Source organism: Ranitomeya variabilis, chromosome 2, assembly GCF_051348905.1.
Source record: "Ranitomeya variabilis isolate aRanVar5 chromosome 2, aRanVar5.hap1, whole genome shotgun sequence".
Taxonomy (NCBI): Eukaryota; Metazoa; Chordata; class Amphibia; order Anura; family Dendrobatidae; genus Ranitomeya; species Ranitomeya variabilis.
The window spans coordinates 387,473,936-387,490,494 of NC_135233.1; the positions used below are offsets into that span (position 1 = coordinate 387,473,936).

Consider the following 16,559-nt stretch of genomic DNA (forward strand, 5'->3'; position numbering starts at 1 on the left):
CAGAATTTGCACTTAGTAGAATACCCGGCTGGGTAATAGAAGTTATTTATAGTATGTTATTTAAAATATTTAACCATGTTTTGTTTGTAACATTCAAGAGTCCTCACCTCCCATAAAGGGAAGCACTGTTATTATTACTTATTACTTGTTCATTGCATGTCAAAATTTGTATGTCTTTTGCTGACATGTATTGTTGTTTTCTTCCCAGTCCGGGAGTACTGGATTTAACCGGGGGGAGTGCAGCGCCCCAGAGACCTGGTCGTTGCAGTAACATCGCTCTGCCACTAAGGGGAGTGATGGTACGTCTGATTGCACTGAAGGAGTTCACCTGACCAGGTATCTCAGGCACCAATACACTTCACAGTCTGGCCTCCAGGGGGAGCAAAGGGTACTATGTATTAGGCCACTCCTCACAATCTGGTAAAACTGGGGGTTGGATAGAAAGTTAGAGAGAAGCTGACTGGGTTGGAACCAGGCAACATCCTGTGGCAGAGGGTGTTGCGGGGGAAGATTCAGGGGGGTCCCTGTCAGGGGTGGGATCCTGACAGAGGCCTAGCGAACAAGGCAGAACGTTAAGGAACCGCGCCTGCACTACATTGCGGCGGTATCTCAAGAAAGGACAAGAAGCGAGGTTTATTGTGGAGAAGTGAGAAACGAGATCACAGCAAAAAGGAGATAGCACCAGTAGGAGTCGTGCCGTAAGATCGAGGCAACATCCTACTGAGGCGCGTAGCCGGTGGCCGGAACGCCGAGGAAGTATTGGGCTCCAAGCATTACTTCAAACCAACGGCAGGACAGTTAATTATAGGTTGGCTGTCTCACCTAAATCACCTAAGCAGACATAGGAGGCAATTGTGGGAGAGGGGCGACACTAGGGTCCCGGAAGAACTCCAGGCCTACCCGTCATACGGGTGCGTCCTAGCCAAATCATCTGGGGGACGGAGAGAACGAACATCAGAATAGAAACGAGAGTTGTGAGAAAGAACACCAGGAACAGACACAACAGTTGTGGGGACTATCCCGTGGTGCTCAGCAGGGAAGTACTACAACACACAGGCGCTAGAAGGTAGGCACTGATTTCCACCTGCAAAGGGAACTCTGGATGTGCCTTCGGACCGGCCGGTCTCAGCCAGCCATGTTAGCAGTACTCTGGATTGAGGATCCTGATGCCTTCAGTAAAGAGGTAAAGAGACTGCAACCCTGTGTCTTTGTTATTTCATCGCACCACGCACCACCACCTTTAATTGGACGCCCCTTAGCAGGGTCACGGACCGGGTCTAGCCACCGTGACAACCCCAAGACCGAGACAGAGAGGCCCGGTACCGAGTACCCCGCGGCCCTGCGTCTGGGGGTGCTCCAGTTACCTTTGTATCTGCTTGGAAATTTATCAGTGAGATACCTAATGCTTTTGCATTTGTTTCCATTGCCTTTACAAAGTTCTTCATTAGACCCAACTTGATATGCAATGATGGTATCAAAATCTTATGTGGGTCAACAAGTGCTGGACGCGGGACATTGTACTCCCTGACTCAAGTAAATGTCGGAGAGGCCAGTCTCTTTTTGTAGTGATAGATTATGTGTTTTAAGTGCTTGCATTAAACTGTTTATGTTGTTAAATTCCACAATATCTCCCTTCATGAAGAAGTATTGGACAAGATCTTTATCACAGTCACGGGACAAAGAAATATGAACGTCGCCCACTAGGAGATTCCACTGCTGTAGCCGGGAACCTTAGAGCTCAGCCTTACTGCTGTAGCCGGGAACCTAAGAGCTCATCAGCCTTACTGCTGTAGCTGGGAACCTAAGCGCTCAGCCTTACTGCTGTAGACAGGAACCTAGGAGCTCAGCCTTACTGCTGTAGCCAGGAACACAAGAGCTCCGCCTTACTGCAGTAGCCGGGAACCTAAGAGCTCAGCCTTACTGCTGTAGCCAGGAACACAAGAGCTCAGCCTTACTGCTATAGCCGAGAACGTAAGAGCTCAGCCTTATTGCTGTAGCCAGGAACACAGGAGCTCAGTCTTACTGTTGTAGCCGGGAACCTAAGATCTCAGCCTTACTGCTGTAGCCAAGAACCTAAGAATTCAGCCTTAATGCTGTAGCCAGGAGCACAAGAGCTCAGCCTTACTGCTGTAGCCAGGAACCTAAGAGCTCAGCCTTCCTGCTGTAGCCAGGAACACAAGAGCTCAGCCTTACTGCTGTAGCCGGGAACCTAAGAGCTCATCAGCCTTACTGCTGTAGCCAGGAACACAAGAGCTCAGCCTTAGGCCGGAGTCACACTAGACCGTAATACGAACGAGTGCAATGCGATAAAAAATCGCATAGCACTCGGCCCAATGTTAATCTATGGGGCAGCTCCTATTATCCGTTGTTTTCTCGGCCGTATTCAGGATCCGAGTGAAATCGTAGCATGCTGCGATTGTTAGCGTATCTCGGCCGAGAATCGCCAATGCAAGTCTATGGGTGCGTGAAAAAAACAGATTACACATGGACCATCAGTGTGACTTGCGAGAAATACACACCGGTGTTCTATAGAAAAGCCGGCAATTCATTGTGGTGTACAGTAAAATCACACTGACAGGTTAGAATAGAACAGATAAAATTAATGTATCCACATAGTATAGGTGTGTATATATATATATATATATATATATATATATACACTCACTGGCCACTTTATTAGGTACACCTGTCCAACTTCTTGTTAACACTTAATTTCTAATCAGCCAATCACATGGCGGCAACTCAGTGCATTTAGGCATGTAGACATGGTCAAGACAATCTCCTGCAGTTCAAACCGAGCATCAGTATGGGGAAGAAAGGTGATTTGAGTGCCTTTGAACGTGGCATGGTTGTTGGTGCCAGAAGGGCTGGTCTGAGTATTTCAGAAACTGCTGATCTACTGGGATTTTCACGCACAACCATCTCTAGGGTTTACAGAGAATGGTCCGAAAAAGAAAAAAAATCCAGTGAGCGGCAGTTCTGTGGGCGGAAATGCCTTGTTGATGCCAGAGGTCAGAGGAGAATGGGCAGACTGGTTCGAGCTGATAGAAAGGCAACAGTGACTCAAATCGCCACCCGTTACAACCAAGGTAGGCCTAAGAGCATCTCTGAACGCACAGTGCGTCGAACTTTGAGGCAGATGGGCTACAGCAGCAGAAGACCACACCGGGTACCACTCCTTTCAGCTAAGAACAGGAAACTGAGGCTACAATTTGTACAAGCTCATCGAAATTGGACAGTAGAAGATTGGAAAAACGTTGCTTGGTCTGATGAGTCTCGATTTCTGCTGCGACATTCGGATGGTAGGGTCAGAATTTGGCGTAAACAACATGAAAGCATGGATCCATCCTGCCTTGTATGGAGCATCTTTGGGATGTGCAGCCGACAAATCTGCGGCAACTGTGTGATGCCATCATGTCAATATGGACCAAAATCTCTGAGGAATGCTTCCAGCACCTTGTTGAATCTATGCCACGAAGAATTGAGGCAGTTCTGAAGGCAAAAGGGGGTCCAACCCGTTACTAGCATGGTGTACCTAATAAAGTGGCCGGTGAGTGTATATATATATATATATATATATCAGTGAGACACATATATATATACATACTAGATGGTGGCCCGATTCTAACGCATCGGGCATTCTAGAATATGTGTGTAGTTTACAGCCACATAGTATATAGCACAGCCATTAGTATATAGCACAGAGACGTAGCATATAACACAGGCCACATAGTATAGAGCAGAGCGATGCAGTATATTGCTCAGCCACGTAATATATATCACAGCCACGTAGTATATGGCACAGCCACGTATTATATAGCACAGACACGTAGTATATAGCCCAGCCACGTAATATATTGCCCAGCCACGTAGTATATTGCATAGCTACGTAGTATATAGCACAGCCACATAGTATATAGCACAGAGACGTAGTATATAGCACATAGCACAGCCACGTAGTATATAGCACAGCCATGTAATATATTGCACAGCCACGTAGTATATAGCACAGCCACGTAGTATATAGCACAGCCACGTAGTATATAGCACAGAGACGTATATAACTGCTCATGCAGTATATAACACAGGCCACGTAGTATAGAGCACAGCGATGTAGTATATTGCCCAGCCACGTAATATATACCACAGCCACGTAGTATATAGCACAGCCCATATAGTATATAGCACAGAGATGTAGTATATGTAGTATATAACACAGCCCACGCAGTATCTAACACAGCCCACGTAGTATATAGCAATGTGGGCACCATATCACTGTTAAAAAAAGAATTAAAATAAAAAATAGTGATACCCTCACCCTCCGTCGGCCCCCCGGATCCAGCCAAGGCGTTTACCGATGCTCCTCGCGACGCTGCGGTCCCAAGAGTGCATTGCGGTCTCACGAAATGATGACGTAGCGGTCTCACGAGACCGCTACGTCATCATCTCGCGAGACCGCAATGCATGGACCGGTCACCGGAGCGTCGTGAGGAGCGGGAAAGGCCTTGGCTGGATCCAGGGGGCCCACGGAAGGTGAGAATATAATGATTTTTTATTATTTTTAACATTGGATCTTTTTACTATTGATGCTGCATAGGCACTATCAATAGTAAAAAGTTGGTCACACAGGGTTAATAGCAGCGTTAACGGAGTGAGTTACACCATGGCATAATGCGGTCTGTTAACGCTGCCATTAACCCTGTGTGAGCACTGACTGGAGGGGATTATGGAGCGGGCACTGACGGCAGGGGAGTAGGGAGCGGCCATTTTGCCGCCGGACTGTGCCTGTCACTGATTGGTCGTGGCCGTTTTGCCACGACCAATCAGCGACTTGAGATTTCCGTGACAGAAAGAAAGACAGACAGAAAGACGGAAGTGACTCTTAGACAATTATATAGTATAGTGCTGCGCCCCCTGCTGGCATAACCTCATATGAACTCGAGCGTGAGAAAATATTCAGAAAAATTCCCACGCTCGAGTTCATATGAGGTTATGCCAGCAGGGGGCGCAGCACCGCAAGTCTAGGTAGCTACGTTCCCCTGCTTTCCATTCATTCCCCACTTTTTACAGGCAGCAGCACAGCTGCATTAGCAGGCTCCTGCTTCTAAAATTATTTAACCCCTTCTGATGGATTTACATCGTGGGACTTGACTGTAATGCCGGAGAGGTATGGGATATTGTTGTTTCATTTATTTTAACTTTGTTTCAGGTGACAAGGGTCTTCAGTTGGATTGAGCGTTTAATAAACTACTACAACACCATGTGTCTTTATTTCATTAAAATACTTTTTTCCTAATGCGTGTGTGTTTTTTAACCCTTTATGAACATAGGATTAATAATGGATAGGTGTCTTATTGACACCTCCCCATTATTAACCTGGCTTAATGTCACCTTACAATAGCAAGGCGACATTAACCCTTTGTTACCCCATATCCCACCGCTACAGGGGAGTAGGAAGAGAGAGGCTAAGTGCCTGAAAAGGCGCATCTTACAGATGTGCCTTTTCTGGGGTGGCTGGGGGCAGATGCTTTTAGCCAGGGGGGGGCAATAACCATGGTCACTCTCTAGGCTATTAATATCTGTCCTCAGTCACTGGCTTTCCCACTCTGGGGGAGAAAATTGCGCGGGAGCCCACGCCAGTTTTTTCCGTGATTTAACCCTTTACACTGTGTTCCAAATTATTATGCAAATTGGATTTAAGTGTCATAAAGATTTAATTGTTTTGTTTTTCAAATAAACTCGTGGATGGTATTGTGTCTCAGGGCTCAATGAATCACTGAAATCAATCTTAAACACATGTGATAATTAGTTTTCCAGGTGATTCTAATTAAAGGAAAACTACTCAAAAATGATGTTCCACATTATTATGAAGGTCACAGGTTTCAAGCAATATGGGAAATAAAAAGGATCTCTCTGCTGCTGAAAAGCGTTAAATGGTGCAATGCCTTGGACAAGGTATGAAAAAATTAGATATTTCACGAAAACGTAAGAGTGATCATCTAACTCTGATGAGATTTGTGACTGAAACAGAGCACAGACAGAGTTCATGCAAATAAAGGCATAATGAGGAAGTTTTCTGGCAGACAAATTCATTGGATTAAGAGACCAGCTGCCAAAATACCATTACAAAGCAGCAAACAGTTATTTGAAGTTGCTGGTGCGTCTGGAGTCCCTCGAACCTCAAGGTGTAGGATCCTTCAAAGGCTTGCTGTGGTGCATAAACCTACTATTCGGCCACTCCTAAACAGTGTTCACAAGCAGAAACGGTTGCAGTGGGCCCAGACATACATGAAGACTAATTTTCAAACAGTCTTGTTTACTGATGAGTGTCGAGCAACTCTGGACGGTCCAGATGGATGGAGTAGTGGATGGTTGGTGGATGGCCACCATGTCCCAACAAGGCTGCGACGTCAGCAAGGAGGTGGAGGAGTCATGTTTTGGGCTTGAATCATGGGGAACCAGCTAGTAGAGCCCTTTAAGGTTCCTGAAGGTGTGAAAATGACCTCAGCAAAGTAAATAGAGTTTCTGACTGACAACTTTCTTCCATGGTCTAAAAAGCAGAAACGTGCCTTCAGGAACAAAATCATCTTCATGCATGACAATGATTACGTCTGAGTAATTGGCTGCTATGGGCATAAAAGGAGATAAACTCATGGTGTGGCCACCATCTTCCCCTGACCTCAACCCTATAGAGAACCTTTGGAGTATCATCAAACAAAAGATCTATGAGGGTGGGAGGCAGTTCACATCAAAACAGCAGCTCTGGGAGGCTATTCTGACCATGCAAAGAAATACAAGCAGAAACTCTCCATAAACTCACAAGTTCAATGGATGCAAGAATTGTGAAGGTGATATCAATGAAGGGCTCCTATGTTAACATGTAACTTGGCCTGTTAGGATGTTTTGGAGTTAAATAGCTTTTTTGTTCAGTGAATGTGACCTCCTAATGCTGCAAATTCCACAAATGAACATTTTCAGTTCTTTAAAACATATCAAATGTTTAGAAATACTACTGTGCCTAATAATTTGGAACAGTGCATTTTGAGTTTTTATTCATTTTGGAGATTATACTGTTATCATTGGGAGGTTTCTTCATTAAAATTCGATGTATACTCTAACGGGTGATGACTTTTATTAGACTGACTGTCATTTACACCGACCTTTTAGGAAAATCCGAGAAAAATGTCATTTGCATAATAATTTGGAACATAGTGTATTTTAACAGCTAGAGCCCCCAAATTTTGCACACAGACACTTCTAATATTACTAGTGAGGAATATGTAAAAAAAATAAGGGATATGAAATGGTTTACACTATGTAAACCATGTCTCATATCCTGTCGGGTTTGGGAAGGAGATAGCGAAAGCCGGCAATTGAATTACCGGCTTTTCTGCTATCTAGCGCTATATGAAATATAAATATATGTATATATAGGTGTCTCAATGACATATATATATATATATATATATATATATATATATATATATATATATATACACTCACCGGCCACTTTATTAGGTACACCATGCTAGTAACGGGTTGGACCCCCTTTTGCCTTCAGAACTGCCTCAATTCTTCATGGCATAGATTCAACAAGGTGCTGGAAGCATTCCTCAGAGATTTTGGTCCATATTGACATGATGGCATCACACAGTTGCCGCAGATTTGTCGGCTGCACATCCCAAAGATGCTCCATACAAGGCAGGATGGATCCATGCTTTCATGTTGTTTACGCCAAATTCTGACCCTACCATCCGAATGTCGCAGCAGAAATCGAGACTCATCAGACCAAGCAACGTTTTTCCAATCTTCTACTGTCCAATTTCGATGAGCTTGTACAAATTGTAGCCTCAGTTTCCTGTTCTTAGCTGAAAGGAGTGGTACCCGGTGTGGTCTTCTGCTGCTGTAGCCCATCTGCCTCAAAGTTCGACGCACTGTGCGTTCAGAGATGCTCTTAGGCCTACCTTGGTTGTAACGGGTGGCGATTTGAGTCACTGTTGCCTTTCTATCAGCTCGAACCAGTCTGCCCATTCTCCTCTGACCTCTGGCATCAACAAGGCATTTCCGCCCACAGAACTGCCGCTCACTGGATTTTTTTTCTTTTTCGGACCATTCTCTGTAAACCCTAGAGATGGTTGTGCGTGAAAATCCCAGTAGATCAGCAGTTTCTGAAATACTCAGACCAGCCCTTCTGGCACCAACAACCATGCCACGTTCAAAGGCACTCAAATCACCTTTCTTCCCCATACTGATGCTCGGTTTGAACTGCAGGAGATTGTCTTGACCATGTCTACATGCCTAAATGCACTGAGTTGCCGCCATGTGATTGGCTGATTAGAAATTAAGTGTTAACAAGAAGTTGGACAGGTGTACCAAATAAAGTGGCCGGTGAGTGTATATATATATAAAATTGTCTAAGGGGTACTTCCTTCTTTCTGTCGGCAACTTCCGTCACGGATATTCATTCGCTGATTGGTCTCGCCAGCTGCCTGTCATGGCTGCCGCGACCAATCAGCGACGGGCACAGTCCGATTAGTCCCTCCCTACTCCCCTGCAGTCACTGCCCGGCGCCTGCTCCATACTCCGCCATGTCATGGCTCGCACAGGGTTAATGCCAGCGGTAACGGACCGTGTTATGCCGCGGTATTAACCGTGTGTGACCAAGTTTTTACTATTGAGGCTGCCTATGTAACTGGGCAATATACTATGTGGACATGCATATTCTAGAATACCCGATGCGTTAGAATCGGGCCACCATCTAGTATATATATATATAGAGAGAGAGACTGTATATATGTTTTTATGAATATTTGAGGCCATGGATGCATTCTATATCCATTTTGCAAGCTGGCGAGAAAATCTCGCCATACGGATAATTTTTGGAGAAAAAAATCGCATCCTCGCATTGAATACGGATCACTGTTTAGGGAATTTTCTGCGTATCTCGGCCATCAAAAACGGACCGTATTTTTATACGTTGTGTGTGACTCCGGCCTTACTGCTGTAGCCGGGAACCTAAGAGCTCATCAGCCTTACTGCTGTAGCCAGGAACACAAAAGCTCAGCCTTACTGCTGTAGCCAGGAACACAAGAGCTCAGCCTTACTGCTGTAGCCAGGAACACAAGAGCTCAGCTTTACTGCTGTAGTCAGGAGCCTAAGAGCTCAGCCTTATTCTTGGACAGATCCAAATTTATAACAGGATGGTTCAGTTCACTTTGTGTTATAAGTTCTGGTTCAGGTGACGTTGCTGACAGAAAATCTGGGTCATGAGCAGAAAATGCTTCATGACACCAAGCACCCTCTTCTTTCTCATTTGACGCGACTGAAAATGTTTCAGACGCTTTTGGAGCCGACAGTTCTTCTGTATGTGGTACTGGATGTATTGCAGAAGGAAGGTTTGGATACTGTAAAGTCCACCACTTCTTCCTTGAAAACCCTTTCCTAACGGGGGTGCCATGCAGAAATAATAATTGGCAGTGTGATGGGTTGGCTCTCTCCAGATCATTGGAACTGCAAGATGTGATGTGTCTATTGCAGCATATGTCCTGATCTCTTATTCTGCAGCCAATATACAGGTTGTAGACTTTCCTTATCATGATAGTCAAGTTTTGCCTTTGTGACGCAAAAGTGACTTCTCCGCAACTTGTCAATATGCTAAGAAACTAAGCTAAGAAATGCTAAAACTGTATACCCTACACAGAGAGCATTTATAAAAGAAGGTGATACAGCTGTAGTTAGGATTATATAATAAAATTGATTATTTAAGGTTGATCCCATTGGTTTGCATATCTTCTCTCTCTGTTCAGCTGTAGTTAGGATTACGTCATCGGAGCGGATTTGGAATTTTTTGATTAGTTGTCCTAAGATGATAAAATACTGAAGGCTCAATAGACTAAGGCTGGTTTCACACTTGCGTTCTTGTCTGCAGCGTTTTTTGCACAAAAAACGCATGCGTTTTTTCCCCTATATTTAACATTGAAAACGCATGCGTTTTTTTGTTTGCGTTTGGTCGCGTTTTCAAACGCATGCGTTTTTTTTCTGCATGCGTTCATTTTCAAAAATGCAACCTGTAGTATTTTTTGCGCGTTTTTTTTGCCGCGAAAAAACGCGTGCGTTTTTTCGCGGCAAAAAAATGCATTGCTGTCTATGTAAACGCATGCGTTTTTAAGCACATGCGTTTGTTTGCGTTAAAAACGCATGCGTTTTTATAGAAAAAAACCAGAAAACAGACTGAAAAGCCACCCACCACCATCAAGGTGATAAAAGGGATCCAAACCCTAACCCTAACTCTACCCCTAACCTCACCCCTAACCGTTTAATGAACATTTTCTGACAGTCATAGTGCCACGTATTTAAGTGCCACGTATTTAAGTGCCACGTACCACGTATTTCAGTGCCACGTATTTCAGTGCCACGTACCACGTATTTCAGTGCCACATATTTCAGTGCCACGTATTTCAGTGCCACGTACCACGTATTTCAGTGCCACGTACTTCAGTGCCACGTATTTCAGTGCCACGTACCACGTATTTCAGTGCCACGTACCACGTATTTCAGTGCCACGTACCACGCATTTCAGTGCCACGTATTTCAGTGCCACGTATTTCAGTGCCACGTACCACGTATTTCAGTGCCACGTACTTCAGTGCCACGTATTTCAGTGCCACGTATTTCAGTTACGTTTAGGGGTTAGGGGTAGGGTTAGGGTTACGGTGACCAGGACATTCTTCTAATAAAAAGCTACCCCTAACCCTAACCCTAGTTAATTCTACTATTAGTGGATTTTCTAGTTGATTTTTTCATGGGGAAAAAAAAAACGCATGCGTCTAAAAAACGCGGCGTTTTGCCGCGATTACATGCGTTTTTTCACACATGCGTTTTTAAAAAAACGCATGCAGATAAAAACGCAAGTGTGAAACCAGCCTAAATGGATGATGTAACAGACGAACTACGCAATAATGAGGAGGAAATAATAAAGACGCAATGGTTCTATAAGCCTTCATGATAGGTGTCATAAGTAAATCAGCCCCACAAGATTACTTTCGTTCCACTGTTTTTGTCTCTGAAGCAATTTGGCTTAAGAACAGGGTAATTCCTTGGCGTGCAGTGAGCACCCCCTGCTGATGGCTGCCGAGTGCTGCCATGAAATGTTAGGACTAGGCTTGGAGTTTGGAGCTTTATATCAGAGCTGCCTAGAGATATGATGAGGTTATTGCGCACCTGGTGGCAGAAGGTGGAGCGCTGCGTCATCTCATAATCTCATTCCTCCCTCTAACTATGCCTCTTCTGTAAAAACAACCCCAAAATATCAGCAGCCATTTCCCCTGAGGTAACATGGTGTTTATCCCCCCATGACGGAGACATTATATAAGTGACGTATCCGCGGTTCATAGTGTTCCCACTGCTATGTCATCTCTCATCTATCTACAAAGAAAGCAAAAATTGGCCAGCACCTCCTAACAATGAAACGGGTGTGAACAGGCGCAAGATGCGGTGACTGCAGAATATACAAAGCATACAGCAGCCTCTGATCTGCTCCTCTATCCTGTATATAGTTCTACATATCTGTCCGTCCGTCTTTCATTCTCTGTCTGTCTGACATATCTGTGTTCCCCTCCCCGGTCTCTCCAGATAATGTGCCTGGAGCCTCTTTAGTGTCACTTATCATATAATGGGGTTGTTTGCTTCCTACACGGCTCATGGTGTGAAGCAGCCACTTCTGGGGATGAGGCCTCTCCACTGTCTGTGGAGGAGCAAACTACATCACCCATCAGGATCATAATGTTGGGGTCCCCCCTTCTTCTAGTGACATGGCCCCACGTCTGGCGGAGAAGTCTCTCAGGGGAGCGCTGACCATGGAGCAGATGAGACAGTTACAGATGACACCTGAGAGTTTCCTCTGAGTAATCTCATTACTAAATCCACATCCTCCAAGCCCAGAACATGTGTCCGGTTATGTCTGACCACAGCCCAGAGCCAAGAGGGGGCCGCAGGACAGTCGCCAGAATAACACGGGATACGGCAGCACAGGGTCACAGGTGAGGGGGAGAGAGAAATAGCTATAAGAATGGATACAAGTATGGGGGGATAGGATAGATACAAGTATGGGGGGAGCCGATAGATACAAGAATGGGGGGATACGATAGATACAAGTATTGGGGGATAGGACTGATACAAGTATGGGGAGATAGGATAGATACAAGTATGGGGGATAGGACAGATACAAGTATGGGAGATAGGACAGATACAAGTATGGGAGATAGGACAGATACAAGTATGGGGGATAGGACAGATACAAGTATGGGAGATAGGACAGATACAAGTATGGGGAGATAGGATAGATACAAGTATGGGGGATAGGACAGATACAAGTATGGGAGATAGGACAGATACAAGTATGGGGGATAGGACAGATACAAGTATGGGAGATAGGACAGATACAAGTATGGGAGATAGGACAGATACAAGTATGGGGGATAGGACAGATACAAGTATGGGAGATAGGACAGATACAAGTATGGGAGATAGGACAGATACAAGTATGGGGGATAGGACAGATACAAGTATGGGAGATAGGACAGATACAAGTATGGGGGATAGGACAGATACAAGTATGGGAGATAGGACAGATACAAGTATGGGAGATAGGACAGATACAAGTATGGGGGATAGGACAGATACAAGTATGGGAGATAGGACAGATACAAGTATGGGAGATAGGACAGATACAAGTATGGGGGATAGGACAGATACAAGAATGGGGGGATACGATAGATACAAGTATTGGGGGATAGGACTGATACAAGTATGGGGAGATAGGATAGATACAAGTATGGGGGATAGGACAGATACAAGTATGGGGGATAGGACAGATACAAGTATGGGAGATAGGACAGATACAAGTATGGGAGATAGGACAGATACAAGTATGGGGAGATAGGATAGATACAAGTATGGGGGATAGGACAGATACAAGTATGGGAGATAGGACAGATACAAGTATGGGGGGATAGGATATTGTAGGGGTTGTACTCGCTCAGGTGCGACGGGTGACACTCAGGAGACACGTTTCCTTAAAAGTTCACAGGTTTATTGCTCCATAAACCACATTGCAACAGGAACAACAGGTAAACAGTCTTACGTCAGACAGATTGTTCCTCAATGTCCATAGTAGAGCTCCGCTCTCTCAGGTCTGTGGGCACACAGACTGTGCTATGTCCAGCACGCAGGCTCTCCAGCCTAAATATGGTCTGTGTGGTCTCTGCAAAGGGGTCTCTTTGTCTGTGTCCCCCACTGTGCACTTGTTCTCCCACTGCTTCACAAACTCCATAGAGCCCCATTGTGCCCTGCACAGTCCCAGTATCCCCAACGTATACAGAAGTAATGTCCCCCTATGTGACCATACAAAGATGTAATGTGGGGGGCTCTCACTGTTACATTTGATGTAGTGGGGGCTCTCACTGTTACATTTGATGTAGTGGGGGCTCTCACTGTTACATATGATGTAGTTGGGGGCTTTCACTGTTACATTTGATGTAGTGGGGGCTCTCACTGTTACTTTTGATGTAGTGGGGGCTCTCACTGTTACATTTGATGTAGTGGGGGCTCTCACTGTTACTTTTGATGTAGTGGGGGGCTCTCACTGTTACATTTGATGTAGTGGGGGCTCTCACTGTTACATATGATGTAGTGGGGGGGCTCTCACTGTTACATTTGATGTAGTGGGGGCTCTCACTGTTACATTTGATGTAGTGGAGCTATCACTGTTACATTTGATGTAGTGGGGGGCTCTCACTGTTACATTTGATGTAGTGGGGGGCTCTCACTGTTATAGTTGATGTAGTGGGGGGCTCTCACTGTTACATATGATGTAGTGGGGGGCTCGCACTATTACATATGTAGTGGGGGCTCTCACTGTTACATTTGATGTAGTGGGGCTCTCACTGTTACAATTGATGAAGTGGGGGGCTCTCGCTGTTACATATGATGTAGTGGGGGCTCTCACTGTTATATTTGATGTAGTGGGGGGCTCTCACTGTTATAGTTGATGTAGTGGGGGGCTCTCACTGTTACATATGATGTAGTGGGGGGCTCTCACTGTTACATATGATGTAGTGGGGGGCTCTCACTGTTACATATGATGTAGTGGGGGGCTCTCACTGTTACATTTCATGTATTGCTGGGCTCTCACTGTTACATTTGATGTAGTGGGGGCTCTCACTTGTTACATATGATTTAGTGGGGGCTCTCACTGTTACATTTGATGTAGTGGGGGCTCTCACTGTTACAGTTGATGTAGTGGGGGGCTCTCACTGTTACATATGATGTAGTGGGGGGCTCTCACTGTTACATTTCATGTATTGCTGGGCTCTCACTGTTACATATGATGTAGTGGGGGGCTCTCACTGTTACATTTGATGTAGTGGGGGGCTCTCACTGTTACATATGATGTAGTGGGGGGCTCTCACTGTTACATATGATGTAGTGGGGGGCTCTCACTGCTGCATATGATGTAGTGGGGGGCTCTCACTGTTACATATGTAGTGGGGGGCTCTAGCTGTTACATTTGATGTAGTGGGGGGCTCTCACTGTTACATATGATGTAGTGGGGGGCTCTCACTGTTACATATGATGTAGTGGGGGGCTCTCACTGTTACATTTCATGTATTGCTGGGCTCTCACTGTTACATATGATGTAGTGGGGGGCTCTCACTGTTACATTTGATGTAGTGGGGGGCTCTCACTGTTACATTTCATGTATTGCTGGGCTCTCACTGTTACATATGATGTAGTGGGGGGCTCTCACTGTTACATATGATGTAGTGGGGGGCTCTCACTGTTACATATGATGTAGTGGGGGGCTCTCACTGTTGCATATGATGTAGTGGGGGGCTCTCACTGTTACATTTCATGTATTGCTGGGCTCTCACTGTTACATATGATGTAGTGGGGGGCTCTCACTGTTACATATGATGTAGTGGGGGGCTCTCACTGTTACATATGATGTAGTGGGGGGCTCTCACTGTTGCATATGATGTAGTGGGGGGCTCTCACTGTTACATATGATGTAGTGGGGGGCTCTCACTGTTACATTTGATGTAGTGGGGGGCTCTCACTGTTACATATGATGTAGTGGGGGGCTCGCACTGTTACATTTTGTGGAGTGGAGAGTTTTATAGTCAGCAGAGAGATGATGAATTTGCGAGAAGTGTTTGGAATTAGAGACTCTCCAGGTGATGATGGAGGCGGGGGCTGATGAGCTGTACATGGAGGCAGCCGGTGCTTGGCGGGACCGTGTCTGACTATTGTCTCCTCGCAGCCTATTGATTGTCTGATCAATAATATGACAACATCTCCCCGAGAGACGCCCAGACCCCACACCGAGGGATATAAGTCCTGCCAACCACTCTGTGTCCAGTGTCCGTCATTATGGGGGAAGTAGTGGTGCTTGTATCTCTGACACACCAGCACAGTATCACACAGGAGAGGCTTAGATACACCAGGACAGAATCACATATGAGAGGCTTAGATACACCAGGACAGTATCCACATATGAGAGGCTTAGATACACCAGAACAGTATCACATACGAGAGGTTTAGATACACCAGGAAAGTATCACATATGAGATAGACCAGGACAGCATCATTTATGAGAGGCTTAGATACACCAACACAGTATCACTTATGAGAGACTTAGATACACCAGGACACTGTCACTCATGAGAGGCTTAGACACACCAGCACAGTATCACACATGAGAGGCTTAGATACACCAGCACAGTATCACACATGAGAGGCTTAGATACAACGGCACAGTATCATTTATGAGAGGCTTAGATACACCAGCACAGTATCACTTATGAGAGGCTTAGATACACCAGGACACTATCACTCATGAGAGGCTTAGATACACCAGCACAGTATCACACATGAGAGGCTTAGATACACCAGAGCAGTATCACACATGAGAGGCTTAGATACACCAGCACAGTATCACACATTAGAGGCTTAGATACACCAGGACATCATCACATATGAGAGGCTTAGATACACCAGGACATCATCACATGTGAGAGGCTTAGATGCACCAGGAAAGTATCACATATGAGAGGCTTAGATACACCAGGACACTGTAGATTTGATAGTTGTAGATGTTACTTGGAGATAATTCCAAATAATTTCCATGATGAGAATAGTGGCGGCTTGCCTTTTTCTCCAGGCAGTATGTATACCCATGCATATATATCCACCCCCAGTATATATATGCCCCCCCCCCCCCCATCTCTCCTCCCTCTCGGCTCTGGGGATCCCTCAGTCACAGAGAGCAGCAGCAGAGATCACTGTGCGGAGACCAGAAGTGACTGCTCCTAATGATGTCTGCAAGGGTCAGGTACGTACTTTATATATATTCATCTGCCATATCCTGCACCTATAACACATACATTGCACCCGTTACATCTCAACATTGCACCCCATGTGTGCCTATACCGAATCACACAGCTATACTGTGCTCATTCATATGTGATCTCCACTATATATACTGTATATACAGTATATAT

General features: G+C 45.3%; 1 protein-coding gene across 4 annotated transcripts in view; it reads left to right on the forward strand.

Moving 5' to 3' along the window:
* GIPR (gastric inhibitory polypeptide receptor) overlaps positions 1-16,559 on the forward strand; it is a 117,226-nt gene that overhangs the window by 64,398 nt on the left and 36,269 nt on the right. For 3 of the 4 annotated variants that reach the window (XM_077286397.1, XM_077286400.1, XM_077286401.1), the window contains exon 1: positions 16,303-16,390. The exons of the other annotated variant lie outside the window; for it this stretch is intronic. In XM_077286397.1, the coding sequence (XP_077142512.1) occupies positions 16,371-16,390 (20 nt within the window). In that variant the 5' untranslated portion in view covers positions 16,303-16,370. Of the gene's footprint in view, positions 1-16,302; positions 16,391-16,559 lie in introns of those variants that run through there. 4 annotated transcript variants of the gene reach the window in all.